At 44.8% G+C, this 18197-nt stretch overlaps 1 protein-coding gene across 1 annotated transcript in view; it reads left to right on the top strand.

The window, feature by feature from the left end:
- The window catches only part of Vps50 (vacuolar protein sorting 50), a 69094-nt gene that overhangs the window by 32488 nt on the left and 18409 nt on the right, over positions 1-18197 (top strand). Inside the window, 3 exon segments of the mRNA XM_069313923.1 lie at positions 3577-3737; positions 15299-15413; positions 15610-15819. Of these exon segments, the coding sequence (XP_069170024.1) occupies positions 3577-3737; positions 15299-15413; positions 15610-15819 (486 nt within the window).

Here is an 18197-nt window from a genome sequence, read left to right as displayed (position 1 = left end):
ACAAAGGGCTCTCTTTTCTTTCTTCTCCTCGGTTTGTTGTGGCCCCTTCGGTTCAGGATTGTTTCTCCAAGGCTCTTTTTCTGTTGGCATTAGCCTCTAGGGGTCAGGTTGGGGAGCTTCATGCTCTCCTTCGGCGTTGAGGTTTCTGCTCCTTCGATATTCATGATGGCTTTGTTCATTTGCAGCCGTCTCCTTCTTTTCTTGCGAAGAATGAAACTGCCGCTTTCCGGAGGGGTCTCTGGGTTATTGATGCTTGGTTGGTCAGGCCGGGGGTGCATTATGTTTTGTGTCCGGTTGAGGCTCTTCACCATTATTTGCACGCCACAGCTTCTGTGTCCATGGGACACTCTTTGGGTTGATCCAGTTTCCCTTCTTCCCTGAACATGGGTGTGGGTCTCCCAGGTCGTCCACAGAGTTATTAAGGCTAGCCAGCCTGCAGTCTATCCCCGTGCCCATGACATTCGAAAGTTCGCTGCTCTTGCTGCCGTCGTTGGCAACATGTCCTGGGCTGACATTCAGGCACGGGGCTTTTAGTGGTTGAATGGGGTCCTGGCTGCTCGTTACCTAGTGAAAGTCAATGGGCCTCGTCGTTCCTGTGCTGCTTTGGGTCAGCGGCTGTAGCCAGTTGTGTCGACTTCGAATTGAGGAGTGAGCAGCAACCGCCTCCCGGGTAAGTCCCTATGTTTTCCTCTGTGGTTAGTTAGCTCCGGGGAGCCAAAGGGGCTCCCCCCAGATTGAAAACCAGTGTTGAATGTAATGAAATGCCATTTTCTGGGCGAGACCCGGAGACTCCCCCAGCATCCCTCCCTTCCTCCGGTCGGTAGTTTTGATGTGTTTTGACATCCAGCCTCAGAACTGATGGGTAGATAGCCGGCGTAGGGGGTCTGGGGCTTCCCCTTTCCCCTCTCGGGGGAGGGGGGAGCTGCGTAGACAGCGGCGCGGCGATGTGTGACGTCATGCCCGTTTGCTCGTTTCTTTTAGGGGGAGTTCTATCCACTTGTTCGACTTTTTGGTAGCAATATTTTCACCAGAATAGGGGTTTGTTTTGGGATGCTTACCTTTCTGGGTGCCTGATCCGGTAGATGGCAGACATAGAATACTTCCAACCACACGGGGGGTGTCTATAGGCCATTGCTCCCCATGCCTCTCTGATGGGGCCAGGTTCTGGCTCATGGTCCCCGGTAGGCCCACAGAACTCCATACACATGACTGATGCCAAAGTCTGACATTAGCATATCAGCCTAGTAAGCTCCGGGGTGCCTCTGGGACTCACCCAGAAAATGGCGTTTCATTACATTCAACGTTGTTTTTTTATTTAACATAATAGGTAGTATAGGGTGTATTGTAAATATTTTGCAGTTTATTTACAATATACTCTATACTACCATTATGTTACAGAAAAAGTACATACATATAAATTGTGAAAGCAGTAACTACTGTGTTTACAGTTTAGAAAATAAGTAATTTGCGAATGCCAACATGAAATAGATGACGGGTTTACTTCTATTATAGTACAGGGAGTCCTCAATTTACGAGCAGGATGCACTGCAAAAATGTGTATAATTTTACCATTTGTGCCCCAGAACCAGATTTATTTTTGGACCACCAAAAATCTAATTCATAACACAAATATTTTTGGGAAAATAATATATCAAAAACTTTTCTGGTAAATCCCTTCGTACCTCTCTGAAGCTATGTTGCTTCTATTATTTCCTAATACTCAGCTACATCAGTCATAGAAGTCTTATTGGCCTAAAAGAGCTGTTGCAACTGTAAGAAAAATGACAGGCTGGATAACAAGAACATTTCAAACAAGGAAATCCATACCACTAGTGATGCTTTTCAAGACACTAGTGCTCTCTAGGATGGAATGTTTCACACTAACAACCTCATTCAACCACTGCACTGCGCAGCGTGCCTTAAGGTGTCCGATCGGGGGTGCACAGAGCATCATATGGCACTTCTAAGTGCATGGAGAGATTCAAAACTCCGGCAACTACACGGAGCTCACATCCTATGCCTCAGGATTCCAGTAAACAGACGCCATCTTGACAAAAAATTGTCAGCATCTGTACTGGCTGTGAGAGCCTCAGTACATAGAGAGCGACCAAGGCTGGTGAATGCAGGAGCAGCTCACGGGTGTAGCTAGGGGCCCCTTAGTAATGATGAATGAAATAGGTAACTTAAATTATTTTGCATTGATAGTATCATAGATGATCCTGACTGACAAAGACTATGTACAATTTTCAGATATCAGTGAACACAATGCAAGTTATTATATTCACAGCATGAGGTAGAGAGACACAGCACTTGGCCATTGTTTCCTGCATCTACGCATCATGAAACGACCTCATGTTCCTTCACAATATAATCTTGTGGATTCATTTTCTGGAACTTATAAGAATGTGGTTATAAAGGCAGTTTCATAGCTAGTGATAGAGAGATGTGTAGAATATTGGAGGCATTGTCTTGCATCACGTGACTGCTGGAGTCATCTGTTCGTATCACGTGGCTCAATGTTCCATACATGGCTTCATATAGCTACATATGACTCCTAAGTGGTTTCATATAGCCATACATATAGCTACAGCTCCATATGTGGAGCAGAAAAATGTACTCTACATGTGGAGCCATACGCTCCATACATGGAGTTGGCAGCCTGACAACTTCTTTATGCGTGATATCTGAACCCCATAATATAACTTCTTTATGCAATATACTATACTGTATTAGTATATTAATATAACAATTTTTTCATTTGATTAATCATACATTTATTGCACGTTATTTTCCAGTGCTTTTGGTACCCCTTCTCTTCCCTCCTCTCAGATCAGCGGTTACATTTTTTATATTTTTGGCAAGAATTTTGCTCTACAGTTTGAGTTGCCTCAACCGGCTGCCAAGGTGGCGTTCCATATGTGGCGTACCATCCCACAGTTGTTGTTTGTTGTTACCCACTCTTTGCATATGACTGCCGGGTAGTTGAAAGTTTATCATTCCTTTCCCACTTTTTAGAGTATTTTTTATTTAGTTAATGCACTCTTGTTCTTATTGGTGATCTGGATCTGAGCCTGGATCTGTTTTACATTTGTCCACTATATCTTTTTCAAAAGTTCTTTTCTGCATCGCTTCCCACTGCTGTGTAATTGTTTCTTGCTTGCTTGTAGTACTGGTATGGTTGCGGAATAGGCCTCTTCCTATATTGAACCTGTTTTCTTGTCTTTTCTTCCCTGGCCCTCTTACAATTTCTGTTGAACCAATGTTTTCTGGTCCTGCATCTCTGTTTTGGTATGAATCCTTGCGTACCTTCATTGTATATTTTGCAAAATTTGGCATTCATCTCATTTACTTCCTTGCCTAGCAACAAGTCTGTCCAATTAAACTCATTAAAGAATTTTCTAAGTTTCCCATAGTGTCCTCTTTTGAAATTGAGTTTATGACAGTCCCCTAACACCCAAAGGTCACCCTGCAAAGTTTAATGAGGCTAGCCCCAAGTATCTATTTTACAGATACTGTATAGATAAACATGTAATATTTTGCATGGCCCATGAATTTTCACACTACATTTACTTCCAGACACCAATTGTGACCAACACAACTTTAACCATCTTGAGACTTATTGGCAAGTACATCCAGATGATGAGATTATTACAACCCATAGCTTTTGATGTGATGATTTGCCTTAGCCATCTGTTTGACTACTACCTCTACAGTGTATTCACATTCTTTGGAGCCAGGTAGATATGTCATATTATTGTGATCTTATTTCACATGTAAAGGAAGTGTGTGACAGTCACATTAATTTTGCATAATATTAAAAATTTGAAAAATAACATTTGTAGTACCTATACATATTTCTATTTATTTATTTAGCTCTCTATTTACAAGAAGTACAATGCTGTTTGCTAAATGCTTCTGTCTCAAATCTGCCTTTGTTTTCATCTTGTGCCACATAACTGCAACTGTATAAATTTGACACATGGTCTATGAAAATTTACAGTATATGAATGAGAAAATAAATACTGTATATGAATAAATTTAAAAAACTTAATAGAGAGAAGGGCTTTGCAAAAGGTCACCAGTGTCATTGCATAACCTAAATTTTTCAGCTTGAGTGATCGTGTTTCATTACCGTAACTAATGATTAATACACAGTATGATAAAACTGATTGACTGTAATTTGAAGGGTAAATAAATATGAATAAATAAAGTTGATGATGTCCTTGCCTGTCTGTCAGTCAGTCAGTCACTTTAACACCATTGAGTCTGGCTAATAACTGATTTAGAAACTAAAAGGCTTTCTCTCTCTTTGGCAATGAGAACCATTTATAACCACCTAAGTGAAGTGAATGACCTACTAGGAACAAAAATGGAGCTGCTGATGTACAGCTTAATTCTTCATTATTTTGTAATGCAGTGGGTTTTCTGTGGAGAGCCCCTCCGGCTCCATGGAGCTATACCAGACTGATATGTATGTATTAGACTGTGGCATCAGTTAATTCAATTGGAGTTCTAGCCTACCAGGGACCACGAGTCAGAACCTGTCCCCCCCTTCCCCTTTTAAGAGAGGCACAAGGAGCAATGGCCTATAGAAACCCTCATGTGGTTGGAAGCACTCTATGTGTGCCATCTACCGGGTTAAGAACCCAGAAAGGTAGACGTCTCAAAACAAACTCCACCTGGTTAAAATTGCTACAGAAAAATTGCTCCACAATCTGAAAACAAAGAAGCACAACGTCAGGACCGCCACCGTGCCGCTGTCTGCACAGCTTCCCCCTCTCTAGGAGAGGGAAGGGGTAGCCCTAGACCCTTCGCGCCGGCCATCCAACCCCAGTTCTGAGGCTGATGTGTTTACTAGTTGTGTTTACTAGTTGTGTTTACTAGTTGTGTTTTTGCGGGGGTTGAGCTTTGCTCTTTCGGCCCGCCTCTCAACTGACAATCAACTGTTTACTAACTACTATTTTTTTTTTTTTTTTTCCCACACCACACACACACACCCCAGGAAGCAGCCCGTGACAGCTGACTAACTCCCAGGTACCTATTTACTGCTAGGTAACAGGGGCACTTAGGGTGAAAGAAACTTTGCCCATTTGTTTCTGCCTCGTGCGGGAATCGAACCCATGCCACAGAATTACGAGTCCTGCGCGCTATCCACCAGGCTACGAGGCCCCTCTGGATGTGATGTGTTGCGTGGCAGTTGTTCGACTCTGGCTTCTATCTCTGAGCAATGCCGTACCTTTGTGGTGGTGTTCTGCTGTGTGAGCCAGGAGTAATTCACAGAGTACTGGGGCTGCATGCGCCTAGGGCCACCTTTTCTAGGTGCCCTGTAAGAACGTACTGCCCTTGCGGTTTGGGGTTGCCTTCCACAAGTCGTTCGGGAACTACAGTGTAACTCCATAGGGATCTTTTGATGCTCGGTGATTGCCCGCCCTTGGGGTCAGCTGGGGTTTTCATTTGAAACCCCATTTCTGGGGTTGGTTTTCCCTTATTGGGTGCGTTACGAGTTACCGGAGTCATCCTGGTTAGCAGACTGTCCTTTCTTTTCATTGGGGGCGTGGCATTCATTTTGTCCGACCCGCATGCTTGAGAGGCGGGAAACTTCTACTGTGGTTCAGGTTTACCTGGGGGGGGGGGCAAGTTGGAGCACCTCAATGCGTGCTTGTTCGCCCCTGTTCTTCCTAAGGATATTGATCAGGTGTAGCTCCATGTGCAGGTTCCCCTCCTTTTGGCATCCCTGGTTATCTTGAGGTCATCTAGAGATGATTTCGGGGCCTAGCTATCCCATGGCCTGGTCCTCGACCAGGCCTCCTTTTTGTTACATACCCCCAGAAAGCAGCCCATAGCAGCTGTCTAACTCCCAGGTACCTATTTACTGCTGGTGAACAGAGCATCAGGGTGGAAAAAAAAAAACACTGTCTATTTGTTTCCGCCTCCACCAAGGATTGAACCTGGAATCTTAGGATTATGAATCCCGAGTGCTGTCCACTCATCTGTCGGGTCCCAATCCTGGTAGCTGAGGATTTGTGTGCCCGGGGGCACTTGGCTTCGGCTTTGCGTTTCTTTTCCCCGCTTTGGAATGGCTTGATGAGGATGTGGAGGTGCTGGGGTTCCGGGCCTTTGTCTGGTGCGCTTGTCTCGGCGGTTCAAGCGTTGGCTGTCTTGCTGAAAGTTGTATGCGCTGATTCTGAAGGAGGCAGTGTCTGTTCTTTGCTTCCCACCTCATGTGCAGGCAGGTTGTGCTCGCTCATTCTTTTAAATCTTGGACTCTCTTGGACTCTGTCTCTTAGATTTTTGTCACCTTTTTGTTTGCTGCTGTTTGTGGATTCTGAGGTTATGCAGTACGTATCTGCAAACGGCTTCTACTAGCTGTTGCCCTATGTCAGATTTGTTGGTTCTCTGGGCGGGATGGGGGGGTGTCATTCCCGGAGGAGTCGTGCCAAAGTTCTGGGTTCCTCCGGTTGTGGTGGGTCAGTGGTGCCAGCTTGGGAGCCGGCACCACTGGCCCGCCGTGGCTTCCTTCGGACCCACCGGCATCTGGTCGGTGCAGTGATCGCTCTGTGCGTTGTTTGGGTTCTTGTTAAGGGTGTTGACCCATTCTCGGTTTGCCCCGTTGATGGAGCAATGGGGGGGGGGGAGGCTGGCTCAGTTTGCTCACTCCTGGTCCCATGATTTGTGGGTGTTTCTGGTTGTTTCTTCTGGCCTGCAGTGGTGTTGGATGGCTCATCCTCCTTTTGGGGGGTTCGGGGTTCGTGGGGCAGGCATCTTCTCCTGCGCTCTGTGAGGACATCTTGGAGTGGGTGCACTTGGGGTGGTCGAAACGACCCTGTCCCTCAGGTGGGTTTCCCACCTGTTTCCAGTTCCGAAAATGGGAGTGTGTTCGGATCTGAGGTTCATTCTGGACTTGGCCTGTCTAAACCCCTCACGATGAGCTACTGGATGTTATAAAAAGTGGCAGCTCTACTGCTCCCGGGAAAGATGGAGTAACGTATGACATTCTTAATTATTTAGCCGGTATGAAACCTAGTCCCTTACTTGATTTGTTTAATATGAGTTATAGAGAGGGAAAGTTACCAAGAAAATGGAAAGAGGCTGTCATCATTCCTATCCCTAAGTCAAATGGAGGCTACAGACCTGTCTCCTTAATATCCTGCTTTTGTAAAATGATGGAAAGGATTTTGTTAAATAGGCTACTCTACCTTGTAGGTGATAACATGTCCAGTAATCTCTTTGGTTTTATCAAAGGCAAAAGTACTGCGAATTGTCTCTTAAAGTGTTTGTCTAATATGGATGACAATTGTAGAGTTTTTGTTGATCTACAAGGAGCATTTGATAAAGCCAATGGGGAAGTAATCTTATGCGAATTAGCCAATCTGGGAATAACAGGGAGATTGCTACACTGGATAGGGGATTATCTACAGGGCAGAAAAGGTCAGGTGTACTATCAGGGATATATGTCTGAGGAACGGAGGTTTCAATTAGGTACCCCACAAGGGGGAGTATTAAGTCCCACCTTATTCAATGTATTAATGAACAGATTAGCATCAGAGATGTATCCTCCAGGGGTCACGACGATCATATATGCTGATGACATTCTTATACAAGGCACTTCCGGGAACAAAATTCAAACTGCTCTTAACATACTTGGTACAACCTGTCACAAGTTAGGCTTAGTTATAAATGCAGATAAAACCAAATATGAGTATAGGAAACGAAGAAATATAACACTTTAAATGGTGTGGAACTGAGCCGTGTTCAGAAGTACAAGTATCTGGGCATGTATGTTGGATACACATGTGAGAGTAAAAATGCTGAAATAAATCATATCAGCACCTTATGTAAAGCCCGTCTGCATCCTCTAAAAGCACTGGCTTTTTCTGGTAAAGGTGTTGGGGTACCTATCTTACGGATGTTATACATAAGCACTGTTCGGTCCCTGATAGACTACGCAGCACCCGTTTTGTCTTACACAGGCCAAGGCAGAATTCAAAAAATAGAGCTGATACAGAACGAGGCTATGAGGATTATTCTTGGATGTCAAAGAAATGCAACGATTGAAATAATGAGAATGGAATTAAATTTACAGAGTGTGTGTGATAGAGTCCGTGACATTAACACTAGAGTAGCTATTCGTTTCATGCGGAGAAAAGGAGGGGATAAGCTGTTTGAGAGCGTTCAGACCTTCTTGAGTGACGTACACACTTCCAGGAAACTGAGGGAGACATGCTACACGAGGGGATTAGCTCATGACCTCAGGGAATACGATGTACTTGACTGCTGTAAACCCTCTCGACAGTGTAATATGTCTGCTCCCTGGAAAGTACAGAAAATAGACGTCGAAATTGTACCCCTCAAGGTGAAAAAGATTCATCATGAACCGGGACAATTACGGTGTTTGTATGGAAGCATGATATCTCGGTTACCAAGAGGCAACAGTTTACATGTATATTGCGATGGGTCGGTGGCGGAGGATGGCAGGGCAGGGTGTGGTGTCCTAATAAGGGAATATTCGGAGTTTGGGACTGTGGACAGGATAATTGAACTCCGGCTTAGTAATTATATATCATCCACACAAGCTGAACTGCAGGCCATTCTGGCGTGTTTGGAGGAAGTACGTCATAACGACAAAAATGTTTTTGTATTTGTCGATAGCCGAGGAGCACTGGAGTCCTTAAACAGTCGAAACCCAGTCTTCATGTCTATAGTTGAGGATTGTAAGAGAAGAATAACTGAGATACAGCTGAAAGGTCATAGTGTGAAATTCATGTGGATTCCATCTCATGTTGGAATAGTGCTCAACGAGGTGGCGGATGACTTGGCCAAACGTGCCACATCAAAACCACAAGTTGACATTGAATGTGAATTCACAATGAGACAAATAAGAAGCAAAATCAGAAATATTCAGGCACAGGCAGGAGTGGAGAGGAGAGAGATAATGTATGAGAGTAGTCAAACCATGCAACACTACATGTATGCAAGTCAAAACACCCATTTCACTTATGGTAAAAGGAGAAATGCTTGGAGTGACTCTGTGTATATGCGGCTCAGGCTTGGGTACAAATATTACTGGGAATATGGGATAGGTGTTCATGATAATGACACGAAGTGTAAACTATGTGGTATGTTAAGGTCTCACACCCTTGCCCATTATGTTCTTGATTGTCCGTTGATTAATGTATATAGAAACACTGAGATAAGGACTGTTCCTGAGCAAATAGCCTGGATGTGTCACAAAGGAAAGGTTGATGATATTCTTGAGAGATATAAGAATTTTGCACCAAGACTGTAATATTTTGTTGAATTATCTGCATGTCTCTTGCAAATTGTCTATACAGTATAACTAGGTCATAAAAGTATTTGTGTGTACGTCTGATACCATACTACTTGTGAAGGAGGAAATGTGCATGTTTATCTCTCAGAATGTTTGGTAACAGGTTTATTGTTTGTGATGTGTGTCTATGTATGTACTAACACGTTGTACTGAACGGGGTGAGAATAGCTTGAGCTACCTCATCCCTTTGTGTGTATTTTACCTCAATAAACTTATTTCAATTTCAATTTCAATTTCAACCCCTTGGTTTTCTGAGGGGAGCCCCTACGGCTCCCTGGAGCTTATCGGGCTAATGTATGTTACAGTATATTAGACCGGGGCATTAGCTATGGAGTTCAGACCTACCAGGGACCATGAGCCAGAACCTGGCCTCTTCAGAGAGGTTTCAGGAAGCAATGGCCCTGGAAAACCCCCCTGTGGTTGGGGGTTTTCCTTATCTGCCATCGACTGGGGTTAGGCACCCCGGGGTTAGGCATAACAAAACAAACCCCACATGGTAAGAAACTAACAACAAAAACTGAACAGAGAGGTAGAACTCCCCTACAATCCCAAGGAAAGAAGCAAACAAGGAAACGTAACACACTATTGCCGCGCTGCTCGTCTGCGCAGCCTTCCCCTCCCTGAAAGGGGGAGGGAGGGGGGGCCCCAGATCTCACCACGCCAGCTGCACAGCACTCCAGTTCGTAAGCTAATGTCAACTGGGACAGACGCTTCTCTAGCCCTCGGTTTCCTAGGCGGTGATTGCCTTCGTGGCGCTTACTGCCGTGTTTTGTGTTGTGCGGTGGCCAGGTGTTCCTCATCAGTACCGGAGCTGCATGTGCTTAGGGGCTTCCTTCCCTAAGTGCCCTGTGAGTACTGCCCCTGCGTGACAGGGTTATCTTCCCTGGGGCGTTCAGGAACCATTCTCATAGAGGTTCTTGCTGCTTGGGATTTGCCTCGCCATTAGGGCCAGCTGGAGCTTGTGGCCCTTGTTTGGCTGGTATTGTGCTGATTAGGGCATCAAGGTGTTCCGCGGCCTGCTACCTACGCGGTGACCGGTTCCTGTTGCTTCTCGGGACAGTGTACTTTTGCGTGGATTTTCTTTAATTTTTATTTTCATTTGCCTAGTTCTGCTGGTAGTATTTGGTGGCCCTCTGCTAGGCCCCTGTGATTGTACACGACGCAGGGGTTTTCAGTGTTCGCATCTATTCTTTATCATTTACAGGCCATGGAAAACCCTGTTGGGGCTTGGTGGACCACTGGATGTGTCTTCCGGGTTCCAACCCGTCTTGTGCGGGTTCATTCGTTGCTGTGCCCTTGTCTCAGGGTGACAGTCGCCTCGTTTACCTTTGTCATGCTGCCTGTTGGGTCACTGACACCTTGACCCGGAGTTTTGCGAGATGTGTTCTCTGCTTGTTCTCCAGTACTCTTCTGATGTCCTTACTGTTCAGAGTACAGGCGGCATCCGCGTTGCAAGCTTGTTTTTTGTTTTGTTTTTGTTTTCTACCACAGACGTGGCCACACATTTACAATGCTAACCAGCATATATACATTTTCTTCTGTCCTCCATGGACAGGGTTTGAGATGTGTTAAACATATAGTTCAGGGGTTTATTGAACAATTAACCACAGAAAGTGATTCGGTGCTTTTAAAATGCTAAGCTAACCTACTTACGTAAATACATAGATACACAGATTTACGTATGCCCTACATAAAGTGTTCGATGTGTCTTTTACATAGTGTCATTAATGTGCATTTACAAAGGTGAAATGTAATTCTGATCAGCTTCCATATATACTTTATACACATATACACACACACACATATACGTACATATACATACTATATACATACATATATACACACACATGCATTCACATACATTTGTCTCTTTTACTCTGACAGGGTGAGATAGCTGATAGAGAAACTAGTGTGCAATTAAGCACTTAATCACTGAAGGTGATTAAGGTGCTTTTACAAGCTCAGGTTATATAGTTACATCACATACATTGTATAATTGATACATTACATGGTCAATCTTGGGTACAAGTCCAATATATCAAGTGTTCCAGTACTCGTATAGTAATTACAGAGTTCAGCATACCTTAGCCCAGGAGGGCAAAAGTCAGTCAGTATGGGACATTCTACAATATAACGTTCAAGAAAGTGCATGTTTTCTCTTTCACAAAGTTGACACATTGTGTACTCGACATTTGGGTTTTGAGAAAGCTGCCAGATACGTCTATATCCCAGGCGTATTCTGGCCACTATAACAGCACATTGCCGGGTTCTTGTTCTATTAGTCCCATATGTGAATGTCTCCTCACGATATCTATCATAATATTTAATGCTACAACTTTCAGGTCTTTGTGAATTTGTTAGGTCGGTGAGATCTTCATTAGATATTTGTTTAAGTATTCTCTTTGTCACTGCTAATGAAACACCCATATCAATTTCTACCACTGGTTTTCTACAGGCTGTTTTTGCAAGCATATCAACAGTATCATGCCTTGAGATGCCAACATGTGATGGTATCCATAGGAATTTAATTTCAAATCTGTTTTCTTTAGCAGCTAAAACATTCATTCGAATATCACTGACTATTTTCTGGGTGTCACTACTATGTGTGTTCAATGCCAGGAGTGCACTCTGCGAGTCACAGTATATAAGTCCACTGCCTTTGTCTTTTAAAAATTCAGTGGCAACGTATATGCCTGCAAGTTCGGTTTGAGTTGTACTTGCCTAGTCATTGATGTGCTTCATTGCTGTATGTACGAGAGAAGATTGTTCAAATATATTGCATGCACATCCGGTACATCGTCCACCTACTTCTACAGAGCCGTCGGTATAGCACTGATACACATCTTTACCCATACTCTGAGTACTTTCAAAGATGCTTTTCAGTGTCAGGCTTGGTTTAGGTTGCTGCTACGTGCTAGGTTGGTTTCCCACCTGGATGCCCCAGGGCTGCCCCGTTTTGGTTAGGTGCTGTTTGCCCCTTTTCCCTCCCTGTTCGGGGCTCCTGATCGTCTGCAGATTTCGGGATCGGGGCAGGGTTTAGTTGGTGCCGAGATTCGGGCGACTTCCGGGGCTGCCCAGTTCGGGTTGGGGACGGAGGTTTTCAAGCCTGATCCTCCTTCCGAGGCTTCTTAGTCTTACCAGTGGCCCTTTCTTTGCTGCCTTTCCTCTGGACTCTTCCTTTTCTTTAAGGGCAGAGGGCGTGGAGGACAGCTTTGCCTCGAGGCCTTCTGTTGCAGGTTCCCGGGGCTGTGGTGGATGCCCGCTAGCAGTTCTGGGGCTGTTTGACCCTGCCTGGGTTTTCTGCTTCTGGGCGGGGTTTTTCGTCCCTCTCGTCTGCGTACTTCCCACATTTGCTGGCGTGTTTTCGGATCTATTGCGTTGGTCACGGCTCCTTGTTCTGGTGGCCACTTTCTTTCTGCAACTTGTTCCGCTTGGCCGCTGGCGGTGCTGCTGTTTGTTTACCTGTGCCTGGGTGAGTTTTTCACCTCCTTCAGGGGTTTTATCCTCCTGTTGACGTTTCTTTGCTTTTCTGGGGTGTTCTGCCCGTCTTCTGTTCCTCTGGGAACGTTTGGATGTTGGTTTTTGCGTTTTCTGTCTGTTTGGGTCTGGGCTCTGGGGTTTGGGCTCAGTGTCCCTGTCTGTTTATGCTTGCTCTCACACCTTGTCCCTCGTTTTTTGGTTCGTTTTGGCCGTTTCCCTGGGGGTTTTGTCTGGGTGCTGGGCTTTGCCCTTTCTGTGGTGTATTTCCGTTGGCAAATGTGGTAGTTTGGGCTCCGCCGGGTTCAATTCCGGGTTCCTTTGTGTTCTTTGGTTTCGTTCCGGAGGTTTCTTCCTCTTGGGACCTCTTTGTGGGTTCAGGGGGCTTTGTTTCCTCGTGTGTGACCCGGTTCTGCCTTCTGGAGTTGGCATCTTCTACAAGATGCAGCTCAACAAAATCCTGGACAGAAAGGAGATCACCACATGGTCAGACACTGAAGAACAATAAAGAAGGGACAGTAAATAGTAAAAAAAGAGTTCCATAAAACCTCATACTATCGCTGAGAAGAAGCACACACATGGGACATCATTAAGTTAGCCACTTGCTCACCATTAAGATGTTGATAAACCTGTGTTAGAAAAACCAGAGAAGGCTGAACTAGTGAATTATGTCACTGAGCAGACCCTCAAGAAGATGCGGGAGCCATGGAAAAATGCCCGGGTTTGTACACCGAGCGAGCAGCCCCTGAGACCAAGGCTCAGTCAGACACCAAGGCAGGAAACCCAATAAGATTTCAACTTAGATTCAACAGAGCAGAAATTGTTGTTAAACACATGGGGCAAAATCTTACTGAAGCAACCATACGAGTCATAAATACTCATAATCCGCTTAAGTAAAACTGAAAGAAGTAACACTTAGTGGGCCAGCCAGAAGCTTGGGGCCCATGCATTAATATCCCTACAAAAAAAAAAAAGCCAGAAAGATTACCCTCCTCCTGTAGGACTCCATCCTGGCCAGGACCCTGAGCAATATTTGAACTATGAGGAAGAGGTATAGGGACCCCTACCTGGACCAGTTCACCTGAAAAGCATTCCCTGTGAGAGCCTCACAATTGGGGAATGACACCGAATAAAGAGGAAGGTGCCAAGACCATACTGATGCAAAGAGGGCCACATCCAAGCACCAGAACCGCTTGCAAAGCCACAGATAGGAGACAGCATTGATGGTCCACTCCATAAAATGACCTGAACTTCCGGAATGGGGGAGGAACCAACCAGCCCCACTGCAAGGCTGAGTGAAACAACTTTAAAAACCCACTAATTGTGTGACCAGAAGTTGGGAAACCAAGTGAGCCAATCCCCTGCCCTCACTGCTCCGTCCTATGGGTGAACAACAAAAGAGCTTGCATGAACCTAGAAAGGACTACATTCTGATAAGAGCAAACACAGCACCAACCAGACAATGAAGACCTAGCTGGGGAAAACACATGTGACCTGGCCTCTGGCTCCACCGATGATCTACCCTGAACAGGAAAGGCAATGCCCCAGTCCTCCCTGACCTCCTTGAAGACAATGAATAAAACCCCCATACACTAAGAAGGTTTGATATGGGCCCATAAGCCATAGCTGCCGAAAACAGAAACCAGCCTTCCATGTCCTTGGGGAGAAAAGGATAGGCGGGAGAAGAGAGCTAGGGCCCATGCTATATCAACGTGGAAGATTGCATGTCCGTACTAGATTCGACATGGGCTACTTGTATATCTCAACTTGTATGTCCATGCCTGTTGACATGCAAGTAGGGAGGCGAAGAACGTGGTCACTGCCTCCTGAATTACAGAGGTATTTAGCTTGGGGAGTGCCGTTGACACCATAACAGTAGATACAAAGACACCCATGTGAGAACCCCCACCGAGAGTTCTGACGTCCCTCGTGAGCCAATTGGAATGTAACTCGAGGAGCTCAAGGAAGTGCACAATGGAACCCAGATGCAGGTGGATGTGAATGTTTTCTGCTTCAAGTGCTGCCAACAACAGGGCAACCTAGGCATGGAGCTGCATGAGACTTGCATCCCATGAAAGAGTAGGAACACATAGGCAGTCATTAAGAGGTGCATAAGAAGAGCTCCCAGAAACACTTGGAATGCAGACGACACCTCACAGTATCCTTGTGTGCAGGTATGACAAAAGCCAAGCTCCAATGGAGAACAAGGGATTGTATGCTAGCCAGGAATACTCCAGAACCCCATAATGTTTGAATATTTGTAAGTTTATTTCTGACAATTTATCTAGATCCAGAATATCTGAATAGTCTTTGAATTTTCCAGAAGCTACTTGAATCAATTTCTCTTCCAGTAATCCTGAAGTCTTATAACCTGACTTCCATTAAACAGGCAATTACCGTACAGTATTTCTAAATAGAGTATTGTTTGTATTATGAAGCTTGTCATTATATTTTTATAAATTTGCACACATTTTTTTCCATTTTATAACAAAGGGGTGAACTGGACCAGAACCCCAGTCGACGGCTGCGGGGATCGCTCAAGAAAATACAAGACACGCTCATTCTTAACCCAGATGCCTCCCAAGATGACCCATCTGAGCAGGATAAGGTTGGGGCTTATTGAAATTGTTACTCCTATTGGTATTCATTTTTATAATTTTCAGAAATATATTAGGTTTGACTGAGAAACATATAGGAAAGGAGATGGGTAGGGAGGGAGTACATTGTATACAGTACTCGTAAATTAGCTAACCCTTTCTACATGCAATGCCAATGATGTTGCACAGTATTTCATTCTTATACAGGTACAAAGTCCATCGTTATCACCAGTGGTGGACATATCATCTTCAACAAGTATATATGGTTTACCAGTTCGAGTAGCAGCAGTCGAGAGCCTGGCTTTTCTAGCAGCCCAGCTGGAGGCTTTACACTGCCATATTGAACCTCTCATCCCTCAGCAGCGAAGAACTTTTCTCCAGCAGTTCTACACAGGCACTGTGAAGATTACTCCCGAGGTGGGAAACAGGTTCTCTGCTTGAAGTCTCTTAACAAATTTTTTCCTGAAATTGATACAACTATTAACAGTACCTGTATTTCTGTACCTCTGGCAGATTTCCAGAGTTATACACTCTTAATATCTTAGCTTTAAGTCAGTCTTTCTACCTAATCATCATATCATATCTACCTAATCAGCAATGTTATTAGTGTTTATAGCATATAGTCTTACATTGTCTTTGAACCAATGAGCTCTCTTTTAATGACTTTTACTTGAGTTCCTGTATTTGCTGGTTGAAGACGGAAGAATTTTGGGCTCTTGAAGTTGACACTGTTTAATATAACTCATGCCACCTGAAACTTATGGCACCCCTTACCTCTGACTAGCTTTATCTTGTACCCTCTTTCCATCTCTCACTCAAGTCAGTTATAATATGCAGATCAGGAACCTGACAAAAATTTCCCACATGTAAAATATACGATCTCTCTCATCAAAATTCTAAAGAGTGCAGCCCAAGTGCTTCAGGCAGTCCCAGGAGTTTAGATGTTGTGAGGATTAGAAAGAGAATGGGTGCAAACAGTGCCTTCCGGAACTGAACTTAACTATTCTCTTGCAACTTTTTGTTTGATTTAGTACTAGAGTTGGCTCCTGATTTTGCAATGCCCATGATTGGCTTCGCTGAGATATGACTAAATTTATTTCACAAGGTAAAATGAGCCAAGTTTATATCTCGACAATTTGACTGCAGACATACATACATAGGAGGCCATATTCCTTGTTGCTGATCTTTTCTGGGGAAGCCCCTATGGCTCCCCGGAGCTATCCAAGGCTGATAGAGATAGTCCTAACTTTTGGCATCAGTCAATGTGGGTGGAGTTCTAGGCCACTTATGTTATTGACCCTTAACATAGGCCAATTATGTTATGACCACTTAGAACCAGTAACCGGGTTCTTGATGGATGAACATTGGTTCTTGATGTCGGATGTGTGGTATCCGACCCCGAGTCGGTAGTGGTTTTCAAGGAATTGGCCAGATAATGCATGAATAATAACAAAGATGAACAAAACACCGTTTCCTTCACCAATATATTCACCATCGCCATAAATAGATCTATCTTGAGGTTATCTTGAGATGATTTCGAGGCTTTTTAATGTCCCCGCGGCCCGGTCCTCGACCAGGCCTCCACCCCCAGGAAGCAGCCCGGGACAGCTGACTAACACCCAGGTACCTATTTTACTGCTAGGTAACAGGGGCATAGGGTGAAAGAAACTTTGCCCATTGTTTCTCGTCGGTGCCTGGGATCGAACCCGGGACCACAGGATCACAAGTCTAGCATGCTGTCTGCTCGATATATATAAAAATGGAATATTACTACTCTTATACTTATATACAAGTGTCGCTTTCGCACAGGACACTGAACACTCCAAGACGCTCACACGATGCCGCCTCCGTCAATCCCAGTGTTTCCACTACACTCTGTACCTTTCTCAACCTTACTGGCCACAGTACTGGGAAACACTGGCGAGTTTACCTTTCCTGTGGGCCAGCCTACTGACAGTATCACGAGGTGCCTCTACCCTACGACCACTCTCCAGCCAAGTGCTGGCAGAGAACCTCAGCCACGAGCTGATTTGGGGCCACAACACAATCAATACAGGGGTAGCGAACTCCTGGCAGAAACCTCTAGCGACTGGCTAGTAACGCTCCTCAACAAGCACCTCACTGTCGCTCGTCTCTTCCCTTAGCCAGTCCCGGGATACGCCGATCTCTTCCAATGCTACTCCAATAGCAGACAACACACTCTGCTTCTGATCGGCAGCGGCTTACTTAGTCGTCTGGCGGGACTAAGTCGGGAAAGCTTAGGCTGCCAAAGGTAAACTGCCTGCCTCAGTACCACTGTTGCCCCATATTACCTCCGTGAACAGACACATCATCAGTTATATGGATGGTACTGGTGAAACCAGGAAGTATCACTTATTCACTGGGGACATTGACATTGTGCTTCATAGCACAACAGATGGCGCTGCTCTTCTCGTCTTTCTTGTATTTCCACACGTTTAATTTCCATTTCCTTTTCTTTCATTTCTTTTTCTAACTCTAGTTTTTTCCACTCTATCTCGCGATTTATCTCCAATGTACGCAATTTCACAGTGAGTAGACTGATATTCAGTTCACTAGTATCACTCTCACCGTCACTTCCTCTGTCTTCCTTTTCAGTGGAAGCCGGGACACTTTTCTTGGTACTCTGTGCCTTTCCTGCTGTCTATCGGCCTTTAAGTGCTTATGGACCCTAGAGAGGATCTCCACACGGGAGTCACATTCACTCACTTTGATCCCCTAAGTAAACACTTATTAGCACTAGTTCCGGCTTTCCTAGATATTTCAATCTAGCGCAA

Source organism: Procambarus clarkii, chromosome 7 (genome assembly GCF_040958095.1).
Source record: "Procambarus clarkii isolate CNS0578487 chromosome 7, FALCON_Pclarkii_2.0, whole genome shotgun sequence".
Lineage (NCBI taxonomy): Eukaryota > Metazoa > Arthropoda > Malacostraca > Decapoda > Cambaridae > Procambarus > Procambarus clarkii.
Note: the sequence above shows the minus strand (reverse complement) of the source record. Positions and strands in the feature narration are given on the sequence as shown.